This window comes from Echinops telfairi, unplaced genomic scaffold, assembly GCF_000313985.2.
Source record: "Echinops telfairi isolate 266 unplaced genomic scaffold, ASM31398v2 ScPeMD7_7407;HRSCAF=8445, whole genome shotgun sequence".
Taxonomy (NCBI): domain Eukaryota; kingdom Metazoa; phylum Chordata; class Mammalia; order Afrosoricida; family Tenrecidae; genus Echinops; species Echinops telfairi.
The window spans coordinates 6,858,046-6,881,704 of record NW_022111307.1 but is presented as its reverse complement, the minus strand read 5'-3'; the positions used below and the strand labels follow the sequence as shown (position 1 = coordinate 6,881,704).

Genomic DNA, 23,659 nt, shown 5'->3' with positions numbered 1-23,659 from the left:
CATTCACATACCGCCGGTAGACTTTTCTGTCTGTCTGTCTGTGGGAGGAGGGAGAGCATGGTTGAGTAGGATGCAGGGTACCTTCGAACGCATATATGTTTATATTCTTCGACACATTACCCAACCAATCCCACTGCTTTGCGTTGATCCCAATGCAGAGCAACCCTTTGGACAGAAAAGAACGGCTCCACGGGTTCCGAAGGCTGGAACCTTGATGGAAGCAGACTGCCTCATCTTTCCCCCACGGAGTGGCTGGTGGATTTGAACACTGACATTTCAGTTAGCGCTTATCCACTGCACATAAGCACATAAAACCATCAAACCAAACTCATTGCCATCGAGTCAATTCCAACTCAGAGTGACCCTACAGGAGAGAGTAGAAGTACCCGTTTGGGTTTCTGAAGCTGTAAGTCTTTCCAGAAATTGAAAACCTCATCTTTCTCCCACAGTGAAGCACACTAGACCTGCCTGATTCACAGCTTCTCTGTAAAGATAACTGAATTATCTGTGGGTGTTTGCTGGACACTAGGGCTCCACTGTGCTTTCCTAAAATAACAAGAACTTGAACTTGGTGGTGGTTGGGGGATGTTTTCATTAACCATGTGAGAATTCTGGCTCGCTTAGCAAATGATAGGCAAATCAAAGACATCGCTTTGTGACATTTGACGGACACGTCAAGGCAGAGAGAATGAAGACTACTTCTTCATAACCTGCTATTGTAAAATCCTCCCATTAACAGTGCCTGAAGCCATGACTTCTAGAGCTTTAATCTCCTGGGGCAACCTGAGAGAGGGGACATGGTGGCTGATTTTCTGTACCTGGTTGTCTTGTAGATCGAGCACTCTGTTAACGTTTCTTGGGAATTTCAAAGGAAGACACATATATCCTAATTAGATGGGGTCCAGAAAATTGCATGGGATCCAAGTTACCTTCTTTCATCTTCAGAACAAAGCTGTGAAGTCGAGTCAGTGTGGCTATTTGCACTTTTGTGAGGTCTCTGTATTAACATGGGCATCCCCTACCTACTTGTGTTAGGCCGGGTGGACTAGAGAAACAAATCCTGGGAAACTCATAGATGTATAGGAAAGCGCTTTATATCAAAGAGTAATTATATATTAAGAAAACATCCCAGCCCAGTCCAGATCAAGTCCATAAGTCTGATCTTAGCCCATAAGTATTAGCCAGTACTAGTCTATAAATCCTTCTTCAGACTCACGTAGCACACGCAATGATGCCAAACGCAGGAAGATCACAGGTCGAGGGGTGGGAAGTCTTGTGGATTCAATGGCGGTAGAAGCATCACAGGGCTGGCGCAGCACGGCTCACTCAGGTCTCAGCCTGGCTCCACATGGCTTGTTAATAGGAACGGGAAGCAGAGAGAGAGGCTCTGGCAGGTCTCAGCAAGTCTCTGCAAGGCTTGTCAGCAGGAAGACAAAGGCAGAGAGAGAGAGAGGATGTTCCCAGAACCCTCATGAGAAGACTGTGCCCACAAGGACAGGCTGGACTCCACCCCCACACTTATTTATCAGGTTGACATGAAATCATGTAACTGCCACAATACGTATCCGCACAAGAAGTTAAAGCGAGGCGGTGCAGAGCCCCGAGGGAGAAGAGCTTTGAAGTTAGGCGGGGCTTCGCTCCCAGCTCGGCTGGGACAAGTCACTTTCCCACTTCGAGATTTATCTAGAAGGATGTACTAGCTGCCTTACAACTTAGGGTTTCTATTTTGGGGTCGGGGTTAAATAAGACAAATAAGCATATGTCAAGGGAAGTCAAAAAGTGTTGCTACAAAACCATAGAAACCTTTATGAAACAAAAACATCCGAAATGTAAACCTATTGCTTCTCAATATAGTTTCTTTCTAGGTGTCTACATTCTGAAGGCAGGGTTCCTATCTCTCCAGCCCTTCTTCCACCTAATTCTGTGCCCTTTAGTTTCCACCACGCCAACATGGCGTTTTGTTATCAAAACATGTTCTGTTTGAATGTTCTTTGAGTGTCGCAGATATAAAGAAGCCTGAAGGGCTAAAGTGCCAGGGCTGTGCCAGTGAAGGTTTCCTAGTGAAATTCCGTTAGGACAGCCCTGCCACCCTCCAAGAATGAGCGGGTGCATTGCTGCAGTGGGGAAAAAAATTCCTCAGTGCGACTTTTCTCACCAGTGCAGTTTTCTGTTTTCTTAAACTATTCTCACAATAAACCCCTGTGATCGTCCTGGATCCTGCAAGAAAATCTAACAAGAAGACCCCTTAGGGACTCCAAAATACAGATGCAAAAACCTGCTGAGCCGGCCTCTCTTCCCCGAATTGACCTGGCTAAGCAGAACCCCCCAGAAGCCACTCTTTTGATTGTACTTTTTCCCCCCAGGGTACCCCAAGGCGACTAGGGATCCCTAGTGATCTAGTGGTTAAGCATGGGGCTACTAACTGCAAGACCAACAGTTCAAAACCACCAGCTTCTCCGAGGGAGAAAGATGAGGCTTTCTATTCCCGTAAAGAGTTACCATCTCAGAAACCCAGAGGGGCAATCCTGCTCCATCCTGTAGGGCCGCTGTGAGTCAGCATCGATCCGACGGCAGTGAGTTCTCAAGGTGAGCCAGGTGTACTCCTGAGAGAAGTTTTCTGCAGCATCACAGAGGTGAACCTGTACCTAGATGACCTGGGCCCCTGGCCCTCATCCTCATTGACCGACACTCGTGAATAGGTAGAAGATACTCTTTTGTGTTGGTGGCCTTCCTCCTACCCCTTAAGTCTGTACATGCTTGCATGGAAGCTTTACTTCAGCCAAATAGTTAAGGTGAAGTGTGTTCGAGAAACAAATCCATAGAAACGCATGTGTTTAAAAGCGTTTTACATAAAGGGTAATTGTACATTAAGAAAGCATCCAAACCCAGTCCAGTCCAAGCCCATAAGTCCGATATTAGCCCATATGTCCGATACCATTCTATAAAGTCCTCTTCAGACTCACGAAACACATGCAATGACGCCAAATGCAGGACGATCACAAGCCAGTGGGTAGAAAGGCTTTGGATCCAGTGGCGTTGTAAGCATCTCAGCGCTGGCAGGGGTCTCCACGTGGCTTCTCAGCCCCACAGAGAAAACACCAGATGGAGCGCGGCCTCTAGGTGTCCGGAGTGAACATGGCATACTGAATGGCAGAAGGGAGCCCCGAGTGCGCATGCCCACTTCAGAATGAGAAGAGACGAGCTCTGTGCTTGTTTAAAAGGCTTTGTCTGGTCTCGAGGCTACTCACCCCTCGACTGCGATCACCAGAGGCCTCATTCACGCACAGACCCTGCGGATGAAGCCGGGGCTCCAACTGTCATCCACAGCCTCTGCAAGCCCCGTGTTAGTTGAGGGAGCCGAATAGCCTTGACACCAGAGAGTATTATCAGCTCGATTATGACAGGTGTAGTTAGGTTAAAAGGTACTATTTGATTCCCTTTGGACCCACTGTACATTTTTTCTAGTTTTTCGTATTTCCTGCTTTTTTCTGGATTGAAGTTTTTTCCTCTGGCTTATTTTGTTATTGTTGTTGGTCATTTTCTTTTTTTCTTTTTGGTATGTTTTCCAGTAGATGAAGTCCAGGATAGGTAAATCTATAGAGATAGGACCTGACTTAAATGGCTTGTTGGGGATATGAGAGGGGAGGCAGGAGGGAAATGGGGAGCTAATAATGGCTACAAGAAGGAAGAAAATGTTCTAGAACTGATTGTAGTGATGTTTATACGGCCCTGTAATGACTGAACTATGGAAGTGTATGACATGTGAAAGGCATGCCAATAAAGCTATTGAAATTTTAAAAGACCTTGGATAGGCCATTCATTTTTATTACTTCCTTAACTATCCTCAAGGCAGAAGAAGAGCTTGTCTGATATATTTGCCTGTCTGTATGTGTTCCTCAACATGTGTGTGTTTTCTGGCCAGGGGGGTTTGTACCCAGGCCCCGTGTTACTGTATCATCATGGAGTACTGCGCCCACGGACAACTCTATGAGGTTCTGCGTGCGGGCCGGAAGATCACACCCCGACTGCTCGTAGACTGGTCCACAGGGATTGCCAGTGGAATGAATTATTTGCACCTCCACAAAATCATTCACCGTGATCTCAAATCGCCTAAGTGAGTTCTGGGGCTAACCCTGCAGCTCTTCTGTTTGACTGTTTTGAAGCACCCCATGTCATCTGCGGTCCCCCGGCTTTCAGCTCGGTTTCAGGCTGCGTGGTGGGTGCTTCGGTTGGTATGTCTTTGGGATTCCTGCAGACCCGCTTCTTTGCCCTGCGGCCGGTATGGCCAGCAACCTACCAGTTGGCCCCTTGCTGCCCTTGAAATCACACAGCTACGCAACCCCCTCCATTATTATCTGAAGTAGTTACCTGCCAGCATCTCGGAGAATCTGAAAGCTTGATATGTCGTTTTCCTACCCTGTTCCCCCAAAATCTTTGACTTTGAAAGCTAGATGCAGAAGTGTATGTAACAGGGTGGAAGTGGGTGGATGAGAGCAGGCCAAGAGAAAACTAGACATTAGAACAGTGGTTCTCATGTGGTGGTGACCCCCAACCATAAAGTTTTTTCTCTGCTACTTCATAACTAATTTTGCTACTGTTAAGAACGGGGCAACCCCTGTGAAAGGGTCATTCCCCCTCCAAGGGGTCTTGACCCACAGGTTGAGAACCACTGCCTTAGACCGACAGCTTACTCACAAACTTGTTCCGTAAAATCCCGCACCGATGTTAGAGGTGATGGCGGGGTTTGGTCTGGAGCCTTCGAGAGGCTAAGAGGAAGCGGACAGGGGGCAGGCTCCCAGGGTCTGCGAGGAGAAAGATGCAAACCGGGCGTTTCTGAGCAGCCGGGCTGCTTTTCCAGACCTCTGTCCCCAATGTGGGTGGGTCCTTGACTGTCAGCACCCAGTGTAGGGTGAGTTATTCCTCAGTTCCCCAAATTGCCCAAGGAAAGAAAGGAATGAATTAAAAGGGTATGTTTCAGGGCGGCCCCTCGTTTAAAACAGGACTACTTTTGTTATCGCTGGTCACGTTTTGTTTAGAGAAGCGGAGAAGGACCGACATCTTTTCAGAGCCGCAGTTGCCCACGGCTTCGTGGGTACAGCGATGTGTGCGGTTCCCTGATCACACGGGCGTCTTCGAGCCTGACAAAGACGATGTGGGGCAGGTGGGACAAGGGTCGCTGTTCTTATTTGGTACAAGAGACACTAGGACTCAGAACCCCAAGTCATGGAACGAGGGCTTGAACCCAGATCGTTTGCACCACAAAGACCACTACATCCTACCTAATCCTGTGAGGGCAAGGGATTCACACAGAATCCCGACTCCTCTCCACGGAAAATAGCAGCCATCCCTTCGTGACAAGCCGCAAAGCAATGTCCACTCACCACCTTCGTTCTCAGCCATGCTTAGTCCAGTGCTTACGGACGGAATACCTCCCTCCCGGCTTTACTTGCAAATTACCTTTATTATACAGTCTCCATTATTCCCATTCACAGCCTTAGACGAGCCAACTGTTCTCTCACCACCCACAACACACATCACCCCTCCTTTTTAACTAACTTGCCCTCCTGGAGAAGCCGCTTTAGAAGGAAGGAGGCAGGAAATCATAGACCATTTCCTTGACCGCCTGCCATTTAAATAGTAGAGCAGGAAGTTGGTTACCCATTAAACCCATGCCTCTGTTATCAAAAGCAGTCCCCACCCCAGCAGACTTGACCCCTTTGGGTTTCGTGGTAACTTTGAGAAGACAGCGATCAGTCGGGCTCGCTGGAATGAGAGATTAAACCACTGACACTAAACCTCAGGCTGGGATGCCAACAGAAGTCTGAGATTTCGTACCAGTTCCATCCGTAGATCTCTGTTCGCTTCCCAAGTCATCGTCTACCATGCTACAGTGTCTCATCATGGGCAAGCACAAAAGAGGCAGAAGGGGGAGCGTCTAGTGTTTCTGTTGCTTAGGGACTGTCATTCTTTCTAAGGAGTGCTGTGGGTTTTTTGTCATTCTGCGAGGTGGTTGCGACAGTGACATGATCCCTTATCTAAAGCAGGTGAGGCAGATGGCAAGGACAGAGCCTCAGCTCCCCACTCCCTGCCAGGAAGGCCATGCTGACTCATAGCGACCCCAGAGAACAGGATAACACCGCCCCTGCGGGTTTCTGGGACTGTCAATCTTTAGAGGATTGTTGGCCGTAGACTATCTGGTGGCTTCAAACAGCTGGCCTTCTGGTTAGCAGCCCAACAAGAAACCACTGTCCCACCGGGGCTTCCCGAGCATCACCTGGTGCCCTGCCATCAGCTGCTGTCACTTACCTGTGGCAAAGCCTATGACAGTCGCACAAAGGGGGTAACGTGAGTGGGCTTTATATCAACGGAAACATAGTTATAAACCACTTCCAAGTCTTTTTGCCTGTCTAATTTATGGAGAAGATGCTGTGGTCTGTGTTAATGCCATCTTGCAGGTGAGGAAACTGGCTTAGAAGAGTTAACTAACTGGTCGAAGGTCACACAGTTAGCACGTGGCAGAGGCAGGTGCAGGGGCTGCCCTCTGCTGCCCTGCACGTGGGAACCAGGCAGCTTCCGGGGTTTAGCTAAGGCCCAAGGAGCCCTGGAAACGCAAGCCCACGTCTAAAAGGTCGGAGGCCACACACGTGTCTTCCGCTGCCATTTAGAACTGTGGTTTTCGTTTGCACTGATGACCCAAATGTCTCCCTGCTTTCTTCTTACAGTGTTTTAGTCACGCACACAGATGCAGTCAAAATTTCAGATTTTGGTACGTCTAAAGAACTCAGCGATAAAAGTACCAAGATGTCCTTTGCTGGCACAGTGGCCTGGATGGCACCAGAGGTGATAAGGAATGAACCCGTCTCAGAAAAAGTCGATATATGGTGAGTGGCGCTACCTGGGCCAGGTAGTACGCCTTCTCCCTCTTCCCCCCATGAGACTATTCCTTAATACATCGCTCACTTCCCGCTGCGTTCAGGCTCACGCTCTCTAAGGTCCTGCCCACTACTAATGATATCTGATTAGGAGGATTGGGAGGGGAGTCAGGGTGGATATCTACTCAGTGAACTATCCATCTGGGGGACCTTCCGAAAATGTACTGTCTGGGAAACTGAAAATTTTCTTCAAATCACCCTGTAGCGTGTAACTCTTCCTTTCTTGCGTAAAATACCTTAAACTTAGTTTACGTATTCTTTTTAAAATTTTATTTTATTCTGTATTCTTGATTACTTAGACCATCAGTGTACATGTCCGTAATGCATTCTGCTGTGATGTAGTTCTGTGCTCTTAAAGCTTGCCACCCCCTGCAGGGCACTGGAATGGTCCAGGGGGATGGAAAACCAGATACCGACACTTTATCCTGGATTCTGGGCTGTAGCACAAAAAATTTCCCCTGCTTTACTTATTTATTTCCTGAAAAAGGCCAAATACCATATATACTCGAGTATAAGTCAACCCGAATATCAGCCAAGTCACCTAATTTTACCACAAAAACTGCATTTAAAATGTGCTGAAAAACTCGGCTTATATACGAGTATATACGGTAAGTTTGAAAACATGCTCTAGACCTATTTAAAGTATATGTGGCTGCTGGTCCATTTACAGCAGAACCCCAGGCCTGGACGCTAATCCATTCTAGAAGGAGTGTCGAGATGCGATGCAGTCGAGTTCTCAATTTTTCCCATAAGAAATAACTGAAAACAGATTAATTCGTTCTAGACCACCAAGTTTTTACCCTAACCTTACCTTTTTATACAAAACATTATACAGAAATTTCAAAGTAAATAAGTTTAGAGTTAAATAATATAATTTAAATAAGAAACACATTTTAAAAGTTTTTAACAACTACAGTATGGCCCATACCTTGAGATTGATGAGGATCTGGATCTGTGGACATGGATGTGGAGAGGAGGGATGGCGAGAGAGTCATTGTTTGGAAGGGGAATCCCTTTCCATAAACTCAACTGGTAGCTGCTTTTCAGGGGGGTTTTGTTTGTTTTTTTCCCTTCTTTGCTTTTTTTTCCCTAGGAGACCTGGCTGGCTTTCTCTAAAAAAAAATTTTGTCTAATGTGGTTGTATTAGTCTGGGTACTTTGGAGAAACAAATCCACGGCGACTCACGTATAAGAGAGTTTTATGTAAAGAAAAGGTGCATCATGAAAACATCCCAACCCAATGCTGCCCAAGCCCAAAAGTCCAACATTAACCCCTTAACCCAACACCAGTTCACAAAGTCTTCCACCTCACAAAACAGAGGCAATGATGCCGACTGCAGGAGGAAAGCTGAGTCAATGAACGAACAAGCATCTCAGCACTAGCAGGGGTCTCCACACGGCTGCTCCAGCACCCAGGGCTGCATCGGGATAGGTCCATGTAGCTTCTCCTTGGGGATGTCTTGTATGAAGTCAATCTTGCAAGCTGAAGCAGGGAACTGCTAAGGCAGCTGCACCCGATGCAACCATCACAAAACAAGAGACCCGAGAACTAGAAAGGCGAGGCTTCACCACCCATCTATCCCTCCGCCTTTCAACCAGCCCCACATGTGATTATCGGCCAGGCTGGCACAATTAACTAACTCAGTGGTCTACTATATCATCAACAATATCAGTAGTATGGTTAACCCGTTCCTTAGCATGATGATTCTTTTCAAAAAACTCTTTCTTAGAACCCATGTTTTGATCTAAAAACAGAACAAAATGTCACAAAAACTAAGAAACTTATAGCAAAACGCTTAGAACACAGCCACAAAAGGTTTAAAAAACATGTTCTAGCAGCGCCAACTCGTGTCTAGTGACTGAAACACACACTGCTTTTGTTTGCAAAACTCACGTGCATCAGGCCGGATTTCCAATGTTTTGTTCGAGCTCCGATACAAAATGTTCTCAACATTTCATGTCGAAATCCAATTGTGTTGAAGACTGTTGTGGTCGAGTACTGGGGTTTTACTGGATTCGAGAGCCTCTGTAGCAGGGGCAGGGAGCTTCTTTCTGCCAAGGGCCACTTGGATATTCATCGCATCATTCTCGGGCCACCTGGTCCAACATTTCATCCCTCCCCTCTGATGTGGTGGCTGGCCCGGCTTCTCTTTGGTGAGGCTGTGCTGTTAGCTGGTCTGGAGGATTTCCCAGCCCTTACACGGGCCCGCAGGCCAGACGTTCACCACCCCGATCCATAGTTATGTTTTAATGTTGTTATTGTTTGTTTTTGTTTTTCAGGGTTTTTTGTGGGGACAGCTGCTTTTGCTAATCTTTATCAGTCTTTCCTCTGAACTTATAAGGCTTTGCTAAATTTGCTATATGGGTTTTTTTTGTATTTTCTTAGATTTAAAAAAATCATTTTATTGGGGGTTCTTACAGATATTATGACAATCCAAAATCAATTATATCAAGCTAACTTGTACAGATAATGCCATCATCATTTTCAAAATGTTATCTTTCTTCTTGAGCCCTTTGATATCAGCTTCTCTTTATTCCCTCCTGCCCCCACCCCACCACCCTCTTGAGTCCTTAATATATATATGTTATTCATATCTTACACCATCTGATGTATCCCTTTACCTACAATTCTGTTATTCATCCCCTCCAAGGGGGGTTACACAGCAATCATTGCTATCGGTCTCCCCTTCCCCCCCTTTTCCCCCTCCCTTCCTATAACCTCATGGAATCGTTGCTCCCATTACTGTTTCTGAGGGGGTTATCTATCCTGGATTCTGTGTATCAAAAGCCCTTATCTTTACCAATGTACAGATGCCGGTCTGGCAGGATTTGTGAGGTAGAACTGATAATAGTGAGGGGAAGAACTATTAAAGAGCTAGAGCAATGTTGGTGCTGTACTGTACCCTGGATGTGTGATCCCTTCCCTGTGGCCCTTCTGTGAGGGAATGACCATTATCAACGGGGCGGGGGGGCTTTGGGACTCCACTCTGACCCCTCTCCTTCACATCAATATGATTGTTTTTGAACTTCTGATACCTGTTCCCATCAACATTTCGTGATTGCACAGGTTGGGGTATGTCTTCCATGTGGACTTAGTTGTTCCCCTGCTAGATGGCTGCTTGTTTGACTTCAAGCCTTGAAGACTCCAGATGCTATATCTTTTAGTAGCCAGGCACCATCCATTTCCTTCACCACATTTGTTTATGCACCCATGTCTTCAGTGATGCTGCCGGGAAGGTGGGTATCACACAGTGCCACATCATTAGAACAAAGTGTTCTTGTGTTGAGGGGAGACTTGAGTCGCGGCCCAAAGTCTGTCTGCTACCTTAATGTAGGAACGTATAAATATATGTACATAGACCAATCCTCCTGTCTTTATATGTGAATGTGTTCACACGTATGCACGTCTATGTGTATTCCTCTTCATGTAGCTTTTACTTCCCAGTTCTTTCCTCTCTTTCCTCCGCCCCACTGTCATGTTCACCTCTCAGACAGACAAACTCACTGCCGGGGAGTGGGTTCTCACCCAGAGCAACCCCATATGGCGGTAGAACTACCCCGTGGCAAAATGTTAACAGTGTATTTCCTCGTAGTTGTTTTGCTTCAACCCTTAGAAGTAGCAACTAACAACTTTTAGGCTTAAGACCAAAATAACCCACTGGGTCCACTCTGACCCAGGGCACCCCTGGGTGTCCGAATGGGGCTGAGCGCCTGGATTTTGCAGGCTGTTTTTTGGGAACAAATTGTCAGGCTGTTTTTTGTTTATTTTCCAAGGAGCCCCAGTGAATTCAAACCTCCAGAGTTTTGGTTAGCGTGCCACACGTTAACCATTTGCACCCACCAGGGACTCCTCACCCACTGACATCGAGTCAACTCCGACGCATAGTGACCTTACAAGACAGGGTCGAACTGTACCTGCGAATTTCCAAGGCCAAGCTTGGAAAGGCTCATCTTTCTCTCGAGGAGTGGCTCGTGGTCTTGAACTGCTGACCCTGCAGATTTCCTAGCATGTAACCATTACGCCACCGGGGCTCCTCGAGGAGCAGTCTCTGCAGACTGGTGTCTGACAGCCATGGGAATAGCAGAAAGGGGAAATGTGGGCTCGTTTGTCTTTTGGGCACAGCGCCCTCCTTGGGGCTTATACCAATTTATATTCCCACCAGAAAGGTCCACGAAGGTTTTCTCAAGCTCGTCAGCAAAGATGTCAGCAAGCCTGTGGCTTTTTGTTAACCGGGTCGGTGAGAGGTGGCGTCTTGGGGACGGTTTCAGTTTGCACCGCTGTTAGCGTGATTTTGAGTGTCTTTTCATGGCTAGAGCCCTTTGTAGTTTCCCATTTGTGCACTGCTCATGCCGTGCTCGTTTTTATCTTTATTCTTACCTTTCATAAGAATATTATATATTGAAATATTTCTTGCATATGTGAATTGCAACCATTTTTCAGATCTAGTTATTTTATTTAATGATGGGGTGTTTGCGCCCCTCGCGGGCTGTTTTGTCTTGCTCCTTAAAGCAATTGAATGTGTTACTCTTTCCTGTGGCATCTACATTTTGTCGTTAGAAAGGGCTTCCCCAACCGAGACGATATGAAAGCACCCCGCGGTTTTATTCCTTACACTAAATCTTCCATTCATTTGGAACTTATCTTGATGTAAGATGGGATATGTATCCAATTTCATGTTTTCCCAGATAAGCTTCCAGTTATCTCAATCGCATTTATTGGATAACCAATAACATTTTTTCCCAATTGGTTTGAAATGTCCCTTCTGTCGTATGTTCAATTCCTGCATCTGTGTGGCCCATTTCTAGGTTTCTGTTCCCTTGCTGTAGCTGGCTGTCTAGCCCCACAGCACGAATGCTGTCTGCAAGCCCAGTAGTGCCGGTTTCCTTTCATAGGTTTGTCTTCTCCGGAGCTTTCCTGGCTATTGTAGTTCTGCGTCTCCAGTAGCTGCATTAGCCATACGAAAATTGGGCATGCGTATCGCTTGGATGAAGGATATAAAAAGAAGGGAAACATCAGTGAGTATACAAATCCATCTTTCTGAAACAACTGTGTGTGCTCCGGGCCCGCCCTAGGTCTTTTGGAGTGGTGCTTTGGGAGCTGCTGACAGGCGAGATTCCGTACAAAGACGTGGACTCATCAGCCATTATCTGGGGTGTTGGAAGCAACAGCCTGCACCTTCCAGTTCCTTCCACTTGCCCTGACGGATTCAAAATTCTGATGAAGCAGACGTGGTAAGGAAATAGATTCCCTTCTTCCTCCAAACTCTATCAAATCCTTCCTAAAAGAGCAGGGACAATCTCAATATGTGTTTGCAAAGATAAGGCACGTTGGAACTTGGGAAGCTTGAATTTAAATCCTCACACTCACTGCTATTGAATCAATTCCTAGTCACAGCGACCCTATAGGGCAGGGCTCCCGAGACATCTTTTTTTTTTTATGGAAGTAAAAAACCTTGTCTTTCTCCTGAGGAGCATCTGGTAGTTTTTGAACTGCTGACCTTGAGGTTAGCAACCCACATCACCACCAGGGCTTAGTTCCCATCTTGGTTCTGCCCTTTCCTCTTGGTGTGACGTGGGACATGTCCTTCATACGTCAGTTTTCTCATCTGTAAAGTGGGGGGTAGCACCTACTCATAGAGTTATACGGTGGTGATTACATTTTTTAAAGTGATTTTGTTAAATAAAGCATATAGCTTGAGATCTGGTGCCTTAGTAAATGATGGCGATTGTTTGACTGGTCCTTGGGGAGTGCCATCAAGCATGCGCTGAGCCCCGACCTTTCTCTGTCACCACTTACAAGTATTGCTAAGTGGCATTTGCCTTTTGCCCTGCGGTCTATGACAACGGAGCTGCAGCCAGGGCTGGACATGACCCAGAGTCAGAAAGGTCCGCAGAGGACCATAGACTCCCCGGCCCTGGACAGTGTCTCTGAACTGCGCACCCCACCTCTTTCAGGCAGAGTAAGCCTCGCAACCGGCCTTCTTTCCGGCAGACGCTCATGCATCTGGACATCGCGTCCGCGGACGTGCTGGCCACCCCTCAAGAAACTTACTTCAAGTCCCAGGTAAGTTGGGAAACTGTCCACCAGGTGGTTCTGAGCCGACGGGCCGACAACACTCCAGGAGGAAGAGGAACTCGCCCTTTGATTTTCAGCACAATTACCTAACTGCAGTGATGCCAAACGGTCATCACACTGCACGGTGGGCACCCTCACAGTGGGGCAGAGAAGAGAGGGAAAGAAACGAGAACGTATCACGGATGCACATGGTTGGAATTAGAGTGTTTGCGTTCGTGAAAGTGTTGTTTTCTAAGGATTTGACAAACCGAAGTACAGAGGAGGGAAGCTAAGTACTAGAGACAGCCATGATGGAATTAGGCCCAGAGAGAGGCTGCACACAGCACCTACTAGCACAAAATACAACATAATCCCATGTATTGGCTAGCCTGGACTGCCTTGGGATCTTGAAAAGATGCATCCCTTTAGCTCATGACCTGCAAGTTGGCCATTAGGGCCAGGTGGCTCTTCTGTTGGCTCTGAGAGGGTTTAAGGTACTTGCAGTCATTTGCCGGTCACTTGGAAGGCTGGCTGGGCCTTGGTGGCCTCCTCACAAGCCTGCCAGGTGGCTGACTACTGGGGAGCGTGCCCCAGTTCTTTCCACTCGGCCTTCCGCCCTTCGGCAGGCCAGCTGGGGCTCCAGCACACATGATTTTCAAGTCTCTGTTTGCATCCTGCCTGCTCATGTCCTCTTGGCCCAAACAAGTCACCGATTCTAGGGCCGACTTCTCCGCTTAGCAAGGAGTTCTGCAATACACATGGTAAGGACATGGATCCAGAGAGTGTGTGTGGTTCTAACACATGCTGCACATGGCAGAAGGGTGATGGTCTGTTGTGATGCATGGGGGCAGGGCGGGTGGGGGGGGGGTGTATACGCCAAGATGCCTATTCTTACCAGACCCAGGCAATATCAAAGGGTGCCACTGTGGCTTTGGCAGCTCATGGGATGATGTCGCTTGCCACTTGCCGAATTTAACGATCAAGTCAAAGCTATGGGCCTTGAGTCCATTGCAACACAGAGTGACCCGGTTGGACAGGATAGAACTGCTCCGGAGGGTTTCTGAGAGGGCAGGTCTTGCTGGGAGCAGGTCTTGCCTTTCTAACTACAAAAGACTTGTCTCCTGCAAAGATTTGAATCGTTCAGCCCACTGCTGAACCCAGGGTGCCACAGGCCTCCTGGAATTTAGCTGTCCAGATACCTGAGATCTTCATTCTCATATAGTTCTGTCACCCTTGTGTTTCTTTTTTTTTATTTAATAAATCATTTTATTGGGGGTTCTTACATAGATTATAACAATCCATATATCCATTATATCTAGCAGACGTGTACAATTGTTGGCATCAACAATGTCGAAACATTATCTTTCTTCTTGAGCCCTTTGATATCAGCTCCTCCTTTTTTTCTCCCTCCCCCACTCTGCCACCCCTGTGAACCCTTAATATATTATGTATTGTTATTATTATTTACACATACCTTCTTTTAGGGGCTCATAAAAGTGAATTTTGACATAGTGAGTTCTATCTACTAGTGTCTACTAGATTCATTCTCAGAAAAGGCTTTATTAATTGGCGTTTGAACCTCCTCCTCACAGCGCCCAACCTCCAGTGGGCGATGAGCTTCTCTCTTTGGAAAGTATCTGATGGAAAGGTCCTGGACTTTGGGAGAGGTGTTGGCCCTGGGAGTCCCACTCAGAGCCAGGGAGTCACTGCCTCCTGGTGCCTGATAAACACGGGGACATCCGGCTGCCAGACATGAGGGATGTCTAGCTGAAGGGGCACCTTCTTTGTGTGTGTGCCGTTCTAGGGAATGCCACTCAGAGACTCTTGCCCTGTTGCCCCAACACGCACTCTGGGATTCTCAAGCGCAGCGCTCTACACACTGCGCCTTTAAGTAACCAGGCGTTCTGTTGTGCCTTAGTGTGTCTGAGGGATTTCAATGCAAGCGTGTGCTCTCCGAAAAGGAGAGGCTGTAGGAGGTTGACGTCGTGATGCTTCCCATGCTGTTTGGGATGCATTCACATATATTCTCTCAGCACTAAGTAAGCAATTGCCTAGCTAGTCAACGCATCATGATCTGCAGCGCCAGATAAGAAATCATTCAACTATCTTCTTCTGTTAGTATTCAGGAAAGGCTTAGGGCCTTTTGTGCCATGAGAGAGAATAAGAGTGCGAATTCTCAAGGAAGTATTTCAAACTCCAGGATATGGTTGCAATCACAGTTTTTCTTTCTTTATAGCCGTAGTTCTCAATGTGTGGCCGCCTGATTCATAACAGTAGCAAAATTACAGTGATGAATGAAAATAATCTTATGGTTGGGGGGGTCACCACGACATGAGGAACTGTATGAAAGGGTCGCAGCATCAGGAAGGTTGAGAACCACTGCTTTATAGTAACACCCCGTGTCCCACAATTCTGAAATGCGCTTTTTCCTAAAGCTTCAAAGTCACATGCCATTGAGACAGTGTAACTGTCTACATGAAGGGGAGTCACCCTTAGGGTTCCAGTTCATGCCTGCACGGGTTTGTGCCAACATGCTTGCTCATGTCTCTGTGATCAGTGAATGCAGCAGACAATCCTCTCTGTCTTGGGAAGGTGCCTTCAAAAGGAAGGGCCCATCAAAAATGTAATTGGATCTGGTCGGCCAGTTAAATTCAAGGCAGAGAAGTCAGCTCAGGTGGTTACAGAGACTTTGGGGCGGGGGGGGGGGTGAGGGTACTCTTGATAGATTTTCCCAAGGGACACAGGATGACCATGGAGGCTTATGGTGAAGAAGTATTATATATAGAAAACTGCATCGATGAGAAAAAGACCCAGGAAGTTACATCAAGGAATTTTCCCTCCCAACGATGTGGCTGCTCGTTCTTTGAGGTAGCAAGGCCTGTCCTTAGGAGAATTCCACTGGGAAGCCCGCCGCTCCCTGTCCATCCTGCAGCCCTGACCCTCCCTTGGGGATGCCAAGGCTGAGGATGTGGTAGAAATCAACGATTGTAGAATTCTTTAGGGGAAGGGATTAGAGAGCTGGAAACACCTTCAGAAGTATATAGATTTAGATGAGGAATATGTTGAGAAACAATAGCTTCACGTTTTTGTTTACTACCGGTTTCCATCAGTTTGGAGCAAGACTTTTTTTTTAAGTTGCCCTCATATTTGGAAAACTTCCAATTCTAAACGGGTAGGACTTGTGCGTCCACAGAATATCACTTCTGACACTGGTGCAACATTTTTAAAGCACTGGCCATAATTCAAGGCACTCTTTTAGGCAACTAACTGCCCCACAGTCAATATCCTCACTTGCACAAACTCACACTTAGCCCCACGATACTCACAGCACACAGTTAAAATTGAATTCGGAAAATCTCCCTCTGAGGCAAGAATGAGAGATGCTGCGTTGATCACATTTCAGGTGTCAGTTCCCTGCAGCTGGAGAAGCTCCTGGGGGGGGGGGGAGCTTTGAGTGAATTCTGCTTTGATCCTGAATCAGCTAAGCAGATGACCGTATATACTCTTGTGTAAGCTGAGTTTTTCCAGCACCTCTGTTAGGCAGTTTTTGGGTAAAAGTAGGTGCCTCGGCTGATAGGCAGGTCGGCTTATACTGGAGTATATACGGTAAGTAGATACAAAGTCTAAAACCCTTTCGTTGTTACTGCTTTGACTAACTTCCCGTGGGAATGCCCTCCCAGACAGTCTGAGTGATTGGTACTGCTCTTGTATTGAGCGCCCTAACATAGGATTAGGGAATTGGCATGAGAAGAGCCAGAAGGACACAGGATGTGCAGCAGACGGGTGCCTTTGACACCTTTGTGCCCCTTTCAGAACATAAGTATGGTCTGAAGGGGGCAGGGCAGTCATGCCCAGGACGTAAATCCTGTGCTGCAGATGGTACCCCAGATGAGAAAGCAAGTCGACTCTGAGGAAGACTGTGGCCAGGCAGATGTGCCAACACCCAAGGAAGTGTAAAGCCCTGACTATGTGAGGAGAGATTGTAAAACAGTCTTGGAGACCTCATCTCGCTGACCTTGTAGATGTGTTAATAAACGCACGCTGACTCTCATTGCCCCCCCCCCCCTTGGTGATTGGCTGCAGTGACCAGGAATTTAGTCTGGTGACAAGCCTCGGGAAGACAGAACCAAAATGAAATGCTGGACACAGGGCATCTTGCTGCTGCGCCAGTTCTGGCACGTCATCCGCCCACCCCACCGGACCTGGCAGGGCTTCCTCAGAGGGTTCCTGGACTATCTCCTTATGGGAGCAGATCTCCGGGTCTCACTGTGCACACCCACCAGGCAGGCTGGAGCCCCCGCAGGCTGGTCAGCAGCCGAGCACCGAAGCCCTGCACCATCCGGGCTCCTTCCAGTCATTCATCGTCTACCCTTCTCTCCCCACATACGATGTCACCGCTCCTTACATCGTCCCGCATCTGCTGTTCTCCACAAGTCCCTCGACTCCTCCAGACACCGACACACTGACTTGCTTCTGGTGCTGAAAGTCAGACAAGCTCTGGCTGATCATCAAGATTAATCAACTAGCTAAAGAGACACTAAGAAAGTGGCCGGTCCCTGTGTGTGCACACTGACCCTGGCACTTAACACCATGTGAGCTTGGCGAGTGACTACTTTCCCTCACTCATCCAAATGAGGAAAGCAATGGATTTTCCCATCCATGCAGAGTTTCTGCAAGGATCATCGGGGACCATAAAAACAAGTGCATTGGAGACTGTAAAGAACCGGCCAATTGCAAGAGGCTATCAGTCACCGCTGCTAATAAATAAGGTGCTTGCATTGAGGGGATGGAAATGGGTGAGCTGAAACAAAAGTGTTTAAAACTGTGGACCGTAAAACGGATGATCTGCTCTGGATACCGTCACTTAAGTCGTAATAAAAAGCTTTAGAAAGTGGTAATGAGCCTCTTTGGGAGTTGTTATCTTCGGGGTGCCCTTTGGGAGGAACTCCTGAGCTGGAAGAGATGGCAGCTAGGGAGTGCCTGTTCATTGTGGCTTGGCTCTGCCCTCCCTCCGGGAGGAAGAACTGGTTGTTCAGCACACAGTTTTGTTTCCTCTATAGCAATCATGTACCTGAGACGTCCTTCCTCCTGCCTCCTCAGGGTCAGCTAGAAACCAATTTTCCTTAGTCCCTGGTCTCCTCCTTCCACCAAAACTGTCAGCTAAGGGATTGTGTTAGTCTGGGTAGACTAGAGAAGCAAAGTTTATAGATACGCATATGTGTATAAGAAAGAGCTTTGTAGAATGAGTAATTGTACATGAAGAAAACATCCCAGCCCAGTCCAGATCAAGTCCGTAAGTCCAATATTAGCCCATGTATCTGATCCCAGTCTGTAAAGTCCTCTTCAGACTCACGAAGCCCATGCAATGGCACCAAATGCAGGAAGATCCCAGGCCAGTGGATGGGACATATTGTGGATCCAATGGTGTTGTAAGCATCTCAGCGCTGGCAGGGGTCTCCACGTGGCTCCTCTAGCTCAGGGCACTAGTGTAGTTTCATGTGTCTTGTCAGCTGCAGTGTCTCCCAGGGAGTGAGCACAGAGAGAGAGAGAGAACGTCTTCCGCCTCCAAGGAGGAATACTGGAGTTCCCAGAATCCTCAGGAGAAGGCCAGGCCCACACAGAGGCCTCATTGGCTATGATCTGATTGACAGGCTAGACTCCACCCCTTCCCTCTTAATCCTCTCAAATTGACAAATGATTATATAACCACCGTAGGAACCCTGGTGGTGGAGGGGGCTAGATATTGGGCAGCTAGCTGCAAGGTCAGTAGTTCAAGCCCACCAGCTGCTCTGCCGGAGAAAGATGAGGCTTTCTGCCCCTATAAAGATTTACAGCCTGGGAAACACACAGGGCCGTTCTACTCTGTCCTATAGGGTCACTGTGAATCGGAACGAACTGGATGACAGTGATCGGAGATTCCTGCCAAGAGCCCAGCTGACTTTGAAAGAAGATGCTTCCTCAGTCCCTCATCACAACACACGTATAAAGAGGCAGCATATACAGAACAGACGAACAGAGCAACCAATTTCAGTACAAGCTTAGGTTGTTCTAAAGCTATTGCTTCTTTCCCAGACAAGAACCCCTTTCACCAAGTGGGCAGTTACTGCTCCCTGTCTTCAATGGCATGTGACACAAGTCTCCAGAAGACGTTTTAGCCCTCTCCCCAATCCCACCTACCTCATAGGTCCTGGGCCTGCATCTGAGCTCTTTGACGAGCCTCGGCCTTTTGCTCTCATACTTTCCTCATGGGTTCCTGAGACTGCCTCAACCACTGTGGCCAGCAGGAATCCAGGGGCTGGAAGGTGCCCAGACACCACAGCTTGTTGTAGGGCTGGGGTGCCCTTCTTTGGGGGTCACCTCCTCATCGGTGAGGGGTACATGGGCAGGGGCTGAGCAGTCATACCTTGAGAGTTAGAAAGAGGACTCGGGTGCCAGTTAAGCGCTGGGTTTTATGGCCTCTAAAACTCTTCTCACAAGGACCCCTGGTGAGGGTTAGCAGCTAACTGCAGAGGGCTGGTAACTGCCAGGTGGGAGGTTCAAAGCCCCCAGCTACTCTGTGAGAGATAAAAGAGGCTCTCCACTCTCACAAAGATTCACCATCTCAGACACCCCAAGAGGAGTCCTACACCCCACAGTAGTCTGTGAGTCAAAATTGACTAGCCGGCCGTGGACATTAGTGAGAGATCCCCAGATCCCCGCAGCACCTCCCTCCTCCAGGGAGCCCTCCCCCGCTCAGCTTCACTCCCCGCTCAGCCCTCCCCCTGTTGAGCTTCACCTTTGACCCAGAGGTGAGAGTCAGCCCCTTTCCACTCACAATGTGAACATGAGAGGCTACGTTGAAGGTTTAGCCAATTGGCAGACGTTTAAGCCACATGTTCGACACCCAAGCCTGCCCGAAAATTTTGGCTGACCCACTAAATTGCTTGTCCACACTCCCGCTCTCTCCTCTTCCTTCCCTGTCTGTTCGTCTCCTCACCCCAACTTCCGGTATCATTTCTTCATACGTTTATGCCCATCCTCGCTGTTCAGCACCAATGGGGGTCTTCTCCTGCAAACAGTTTCTCACGATGTTGACCCAAACAAAGCAAGGAGGGATGCTGATGCCAGTTGTAGAACCCAAACCCAAACCCACTGCCATCCAGTCAGTTCCGACTCACGGCGACCCTAGAAAGTAGACCCTTTCTACTCACGGGTAGAAAGCCCCGTGAGTCTCCCCGACTGTGACTCTTTATGAGAGTAGAGAGTCCCATCTTTCTCCCTCCGAGCTGGAGGGTAGTTTTCGGCTCAATGTGTACCCACTATGCCACCAGGGCTCCTGGCCAGTTGTAAAGAGGGTCATACTCTCAGGGACACATGGACCTCCCCAAGTTACCAGGCTAGCTCAGCCACCACCTTGCCTGGCATTGAGATCTGGTTCCCAGAGGCGAAGGCCAGTGTGCCAGCTGCGATGTTTCCGGTGGCCAGTGCAGCAGGGCAGTCTACAAAGAGACGGTGTTGTACACTGGCCTCCACGTGCGGAAAGTGGTGTTGGGTTTGCAGCTAGACTAGCGTGAGCATCAATCAACAACAAGTAGTTATTGAGAATCTCTTCTGGATAAGACTCTTCAGTAGAGACATATTTAGGGGCCGGGGGTGGGTGCTTGTACCTGGGCCCAGGTGTATCAGGGGTTGTAGCTGCTAACACATGAACAAACTCTGCTGTGTCCTCACCCAGGCTGAATGGAGAGAAGAAGTGAAAAAGCACTTTGAGAAGATCAAAAGCGAAGGCGCGTGCATACACCGCCTGGACGAGGAACTCATCCGCAGGCGCAGAGAGGAGCTCAGGTCAGCTGGCCTCTCCCCTCCCCCCCCTCTCCTATCTCCAGGTCTCCAGCTGATCTCGGGAGTCCTCTTTGGATACCCCCCTACACACACACACCTTCCTCCCCTGTTTTTCATAGTCAGACCCTTTCAAACTTGTCCTAGAAGCTAGCCCTTCTTCATGTCCTCTCTCCCCAACTCAGGGATCTCCCATATCGCCCTATATTCTGTAGCAAAGGAGGCCAGGGAAAATGCGGCCTGTTCGGTCAGCTCCTGGCCTGGGTACCCTGAAAGGGCAGGGATGGAGAGTATTTTAGCTCATCCTCCAGGAAGAGACACACACCAAACATGGGCACCAATGACCACAACATCAGAGAAGGCATGCTCTGGGCCGTGGGTCAGTGCAAACAGACCAGCCGGCGTGGTGTCAGCTTTAAACTGCGGATTGTCCTTAGAATGAGTATGTTTTACTGTGTCTTTCCTTAAGACGTGGGTGCCCAAAGCCGTTTTTAGGTTCGTGAACAAAGCTAGGACCATCAGGGTAGATCCCGGCAGCCTGCCCGCGAGGCCGCACCTCAGACACAAATCACCTTCGGGTTTGACCAGGGGCGCTCTTTCTGGCTGTTTGATGTGGCTGGCTGTGGACCCCACACCCCAGGACAAGGATAAGCAAGTGGAGGCTTGCCTGTCCTCTCCCCAGCTCCCTGCTCTCTGTCAGTGCACCGAATGCAGGAACCTGGAGCATCGAGGGTCCTTAAGCCAATGCTTTGGAGGCACACCGTGTGTTCCTTGCGACCTTACAGCCGACCCTCCTTCCCCCGTGCCGGATGCCTGCTCAGCTAATTCTCCACTCTGTCTGCCAGGCATGCCTTGGACATCCGTGAGCACTACGAGAGGAAACTCGAGCGAGCTAATAATTTATACATGGAGCTGAGCGCCATCATGCTGCAGCTGGAAATGCGGGAGAAGGAGCTCATCAAGTATGTACCCAGACTGGTGACTGTCCTCATGGATTTGGGTCAGCCGTCAGCAAAAATGAATCACGCCGCCCCAGTGCTGCTCCTCGCAGCCGGCATGTGTTGCATTCATTCGCCCAACCTTCCTTAAGGGCTGGACTGCGCACAGGGCCCGGCAAGGCTCACGAGCATGGAGTCGCCCCTGGGGCTGCTGCCGGGCCTCGGCATGTGCATTCGACAGTCTTTGCTCTGCAGTGGGTCATTCAGACACTGACGGCCATCGAGTCAGTACTGACTCCCAGCCACCCTGAAGTCAGAGTAGAACTGCCCCTGTGAAGTTTCAAGGCTGTAGCTCTTCTCGGGAGTAGAAAGCCTCATTTTTCTCCTACAGAGCAGCTGGTGGGTTCAAACTGCTGACCTAACAGTTCGCAGCCCAATGCAGAACTACACCACCCCCAGAGTGCCCGTCGTGTGGAGAAGGTGTCCTCGTTTCAAGAAGAGCTTTGTTTCTATAAATTTAAGTATACACACACACACACACACACACACACCCCAGTTGCTGTGGGGTGAGTTCCGGTTCAGGTTGCCCCCTGGTGTGCTTGAAGCAGAACCACACTGTTTGCAAGGCAGTGTTACCTTTTGGAAGCAGGTTTCCAGGCCTTTCTTCCTAGGTGTCTCTGGGTAGATTTTGACCCACCTGCCTTGGGTTAGTAGGTGAGCACTGAACCAGCTGCATCTACTGTTTGCCCCTTAGGGAAGCAGCGTGGCTACCTACGGTGGCTTAAGATTTTCATGATGAAGACAAGAACTCCCTCCCACTCACCCCTGGGCAGCTACTGAAAATAAGGATACCTGCCACTGTGCTGTGTCCCCACGGGCATGCTGGGCAGGGTCCATCTGTGAGCTGCAGAGCAGAACCAGGTCAGGGCCACGCCACTGCAGTGTCCTCTCCCCGCCAGATCGCCTGCGTCTGCTAGCCCGGAGCCGGGATCTGTGGGTGGAAATAGCTGGTGGAACCCGCTGCTGCCCTTTCTGGCCACAATACAGAAAGGCATTTTTCTCTCGTCCTACAGGCGTGAGCAAGCTGTGGAAAAGAAGTATCCCGGGACCTACAAACGGCACCCCGTCCGCCCAATTATCCACCCCAGTGCCATGGAGAGGCTCATGAAGAGGAAAGGCACGCCGCACAAACCGGGGATCCAGGCCAGACGGTGAGCACCCCAGCCAGCCCCGTGCTCAGGGGAGGCCAGAGAGGCCCAGGGAGAGGGGCAGGACCCCCCTGGGGAGGAAGCCATCTCAGGGTGAACGTGCCCATTCTGTAGCCCGAGGCTGGGGCAGAGAGAGGGCAACATGGACTCCCATCCTTCCGATGCCCACTTACCGCCTCCCTCCCTCCCTTCAGGACAGGTGGAGCCGCTGACCTGCCCGAGGGCTTGCCTGCCAGCCTACAGTTAGCACTGAACCACGGCGCCACCAGGGCTCCGCTTCACGGATGTTAGGGATCTGGTGGTAGGGATTTATTGTCTTCACACGGAATAATGTGAAGAGAAGAGAATTAAACTGCAGGCAGACAGACCTGGATTCAAATCCCGGCTCTGCCTATTATTAGAAGCCGTGTGATTTGGGGGTGTCACTTAGCCTCATTCAATCCCAGTGACCTCAAGGGTGAAATGGTGTGATGCTGTTTCTTTTTATGACCTCTAGTATTCAGACACCATTCCTGATTTATGACATATTTGGCTTATGCAAGGCCCACTTTGATGTACTCATTGAGTGAGTTATTTTTTTTTATTTTTTTTTTTTTAAAAATTTTTTAACATTTTATCAGGGGCTCATACAACTGTTATCCCAATCCATACACACATCAATTGTGTAAAGCGCATTTGTACATCGTTTCTCAAAACATTTTCTCTCCAT

General features: G+C 48.7%; 1 protein-coding gene across 2 annotated transcripts in view; it reads left to right on the top strand.

Moving 5' to 3' along the window:
- MAP3K13 (mitogen-activated protein kinase kinase kinase 13) overlaps positions 1-23,659 on the top strand; it is a 172,247-nt gene that overhangs the window by 132,426 nt on the left and 16,162 nt on the right. For both annotated transcript variants that reach the window (XM_045296414.1, XM_004713425.2), the window contains 7 exons: positions 3,923-4,114; positions 6,723-6,881; positions 12,005-12,163; positions 12,887-12,995; positions 20,701-20,810; positions 21,650-21,766; positions 22,816-22,953. In XM_045296414.1, coding sequence (XP_045152349.1) covers positions 3,923-4,114; positions 6,723-6,881; positions 12,005-12,163; positions 12,887-12,995; positions 20,701-20,810; positions 21,650-21,766; positions 22,816-22,953 — 984 coding nt within the window. The remainder of the gene's footprint in view (positions 1-3,922; positions 4,115-6,722; positions 6,882-12,004; positions 12,164-12,886; positions 12,996-20,700; positions 20,811-21,649; positions 21,767-22,815; positions 22,954-23,659) is intronic.